Source organism: Brachyhypopomus gauderio, chromosome 2 (genome assembly GCF_052324685.1).
Source record: "Brachyhypopomus gauderio isolate BG-103 chromosome 2, BGAUD_0.2, whole genome shotgun sequence".
In the NCBI taxonomy this organism is placed as follows: domain Eukaryota; kingdom Metazoa; phylum Chordata; class Actinopteri; order Gymnotiformes; family Hypopomidae; genus Brachyhypopomus; species Brachyhypopomus gauderio.
Window position 1 is genome coordinate 20,560,548 of NC_135212.1, and position 2,500 is coordinate 20,563,047.

At 50.7% G+C, this 2,500-nt stretch overlaps 1 protein-coding gene across 5 annotated transcripts in view; it reads left to right on the forward strand.

Moving 5' to 3' along the window:
* The window catches only part of kifc3 (kinesin family member C3), a 28,611-nt gene that overhangs the window by 14,341 nt on the left and 11,770 nt on the right, over nt 1–2,500 (forward strand). For all 5 annotated transcript variants that reach the window (XM_076990597.1, XM_076990583.1, XM_076990588.1 and 2 more), the window contains 4 exons: nt 1–94; nt 1,774–1,969; nt 2,236–2,342; nt 2,442–2,500. The exon at nt 1–94 is cut by the window's left edge and continues 49 nt beyond it; the exon at nt 2,442–2,500 is cut by the window's right edge and continues 7 nt beyond it. In XM_076990597.1, coding sequence (XP_076846712.1) covers nt 1–94; nt 1,774–1,969; nt 2,236–2,342; nt 2,442–2,500 — 456 coding nt within the window. The remainder of the gene's footprint in view (nt 95–1,773; nt 1,970–2,235; nt 2,343–2,441) is intronic.

The following is a 2,500-nucleotide window of genomic DNA, read 5'->3' on the forward strand; positions in this document are numbered from 1 at the left end:
CCTGACGTTGCCCAACTCTGTCCTCCAGCGGCACCGTCTGACCCCTGACCTCAACGAGCCTCCCCTCTCTGACCAGCATCAGCTGCTTCTACAGGTAGAACACTTTCCAGAACCCGTCTGCCTGCCCTTCAACCGGGCCAGCTTAAACCAGCACCGCTCTCCAGACCAGAGCCTGGGCCAAAGCCTCTTTCTCTCTGACTGTGCGTGTGTTTGTTTATTGAATACTTGTTTCGGTGTGATTAGTTACCTTTGGCAAGCTGAATCTCCAGTCTCACAGGCATGGGTTGTCTTTGCAGTATCATTCATTTACCTCCTATCTGATATTCGAATGCTCCTGGGGGAGCAGGTTCATAATGACCTGTGTTTTCCTGCAGGCTCCTGGGTATGCGAGACGTATTAACCTAATCTACACTGCTGCATGGTGTAAGCTAGCAAGGTGTCACTTCAGTTTTGATTTTTGTTTTGGGTTTATGGTGACTGTTACAGACACTGGCTGCTGAGGTGAGAAGTTAAGAAGAATTTACATTTAGGGCATATAGCAGACGCTCTTATACAGAGCGACTTGGAATTTCTTCAGGCTTCTGACAGCAGGCTTAACTAATGCTGCCGTTCAACTTGAGGCTGGTCTACTATCAAAATTGGAGGACATAGCCGTGATATTGAAGAGCACTTTGAACACTCCTGTTAATCTCACTGTACTGTAAACATTTCTCAGTTGCTCCGAGAGGGTGCGTGTGAGCGTACACGCACGCACGCATAAAATGAGAATTGGAGGTGGGCTCTGTGGACAAGAGTTTCCAGTCTCTTCAGTTTAGCACATTTCCTCATGCTCTGCTCTGGTTGGTTGACAGTCACATGGTCCAGAGGCTGTATTCTGTTCTGAGCGGGGAGCCGGTGTCTTTTGAAAGTGCAGAGTCTCTCTGAATGTCCACAATAGCTTGCGTGTCACCAGTGTGTACCTGGTGTTAAAGGGACAATAGCACCCCGCATTTAAACCGACACCAGATCAGATACGCGCTGGACTCTAAGACGTCCTGCCGGAGGACTGGACTGAGTGAGTACAATGCTGATCTTAATCAAGGTGCGTGAAGGCGAGGTTTGCTTCTCTAAAAGGATCAACGTGCCTGGATCTTCTTCCCTTTTGAAGCTCTGTCCTGTTTGGTGTTCAGTTCGATGTTTGGAAAGTGTCTCTTCACATCTGTCCTGTCATTCATCATCCGTGCCTGGACTCATTGTCTTTTTTCCATCTGACTCCTCTCCTCCTCCTCCTCCTGTCTGTCTCCTGTCGTGACTTTCTCTCCCGGTTTGTTCTGGTCCTTCCGGTCACCTCCACGCCGTTCCAACCAGGCCGCTCCAGATCCTGGACACACACACAGCCTGCGTAACTCCCCCATCATCCTTTGACTTTATACAAGAGCCGTGATGCCATTTGTTGTTGTTTTTGGTGGGTTTTTTTGACACTGTGCCGTCAGACGTAAGCGGAATGTTCTCTACAGTGCTGCCTGTGCGGAATGGTTGTGAACAGGGCGTGTTTTCACTAGTGCGCATGGATTATTTTAGGGCACGGAAATTGCATCGTGGGTGCTGCAAACCAACTGTATAATATTTTGTACATATTGTGCATCTCTAGAAGTTATAAGTACTGTGGAACTGTATGGAGAGCTATGGCATCTTCAGCATCTGGACTGTAGAAGAAGCATCTGGCAGTGGTGTTCTTCCTCACCAGTGCGGAGGGGAGCGTGGTGTAACTGGTGTGGACCGGTGTCTTTGCAGGCGCTGCAAGAGAAAGTGTGTGAGTACCAAGCTCGCCTCCGCAGCGGAGACGCCACCAAGAGACTGCTCCTCCAGCACGCACACGAGCCCCGCCAAGAGAACCTGAGCGCTGGCCGCCAGCCACAACACGCCCCCCGGGCTCCTGGAGAGCACCCGGGCCTGCCAGAGAACCAGCTCGACCCAGCAAGCAGCGCCTGTGAGTGGGGCAATGTGGAGGGAGCAGAGTACAGGAGTGGGTTACTGCATTGGCTGGTAGTAAAGTCAGCTGGGCGGATTGATTGTGTGTGTGTGTGTGTGTGTGTGTGTGTGTGTGTGTGTGTGTGTGTGTGTGTGTGTGTGTGTGTGTGTGTGTGTGTGTGTGTGTGTGTGTGTGTGTGTGTGTGTGTGTGTGTGTGTGTGTGTGTGTGTGTGTGTGTGTGTGTGTGTGTGTGTGTGTGTGTGTGTGTGTGGTGTGTGTGGCAGGTGTAAGGCACCTGAGTGCAGCATCACCAAGGCGACTGGATCACCCTGACCCTACTCACTCCCAGAATACCCAACAGCTCGCTCTCATAACAGGGCTGCACACACAGGTGAGTATGCCCGCACACACACTAAAAATGCTTCACTACATATGAGTAGTCAAATGTCTGTTAAATGGAAGGGTGTGTGTTTGTGTATGTTCCTCTCAGATTGAGGAGCTGGAGAAGAAACTTGTCAGCCAGACTGAGGAGGTGGAGAAATTACGCTC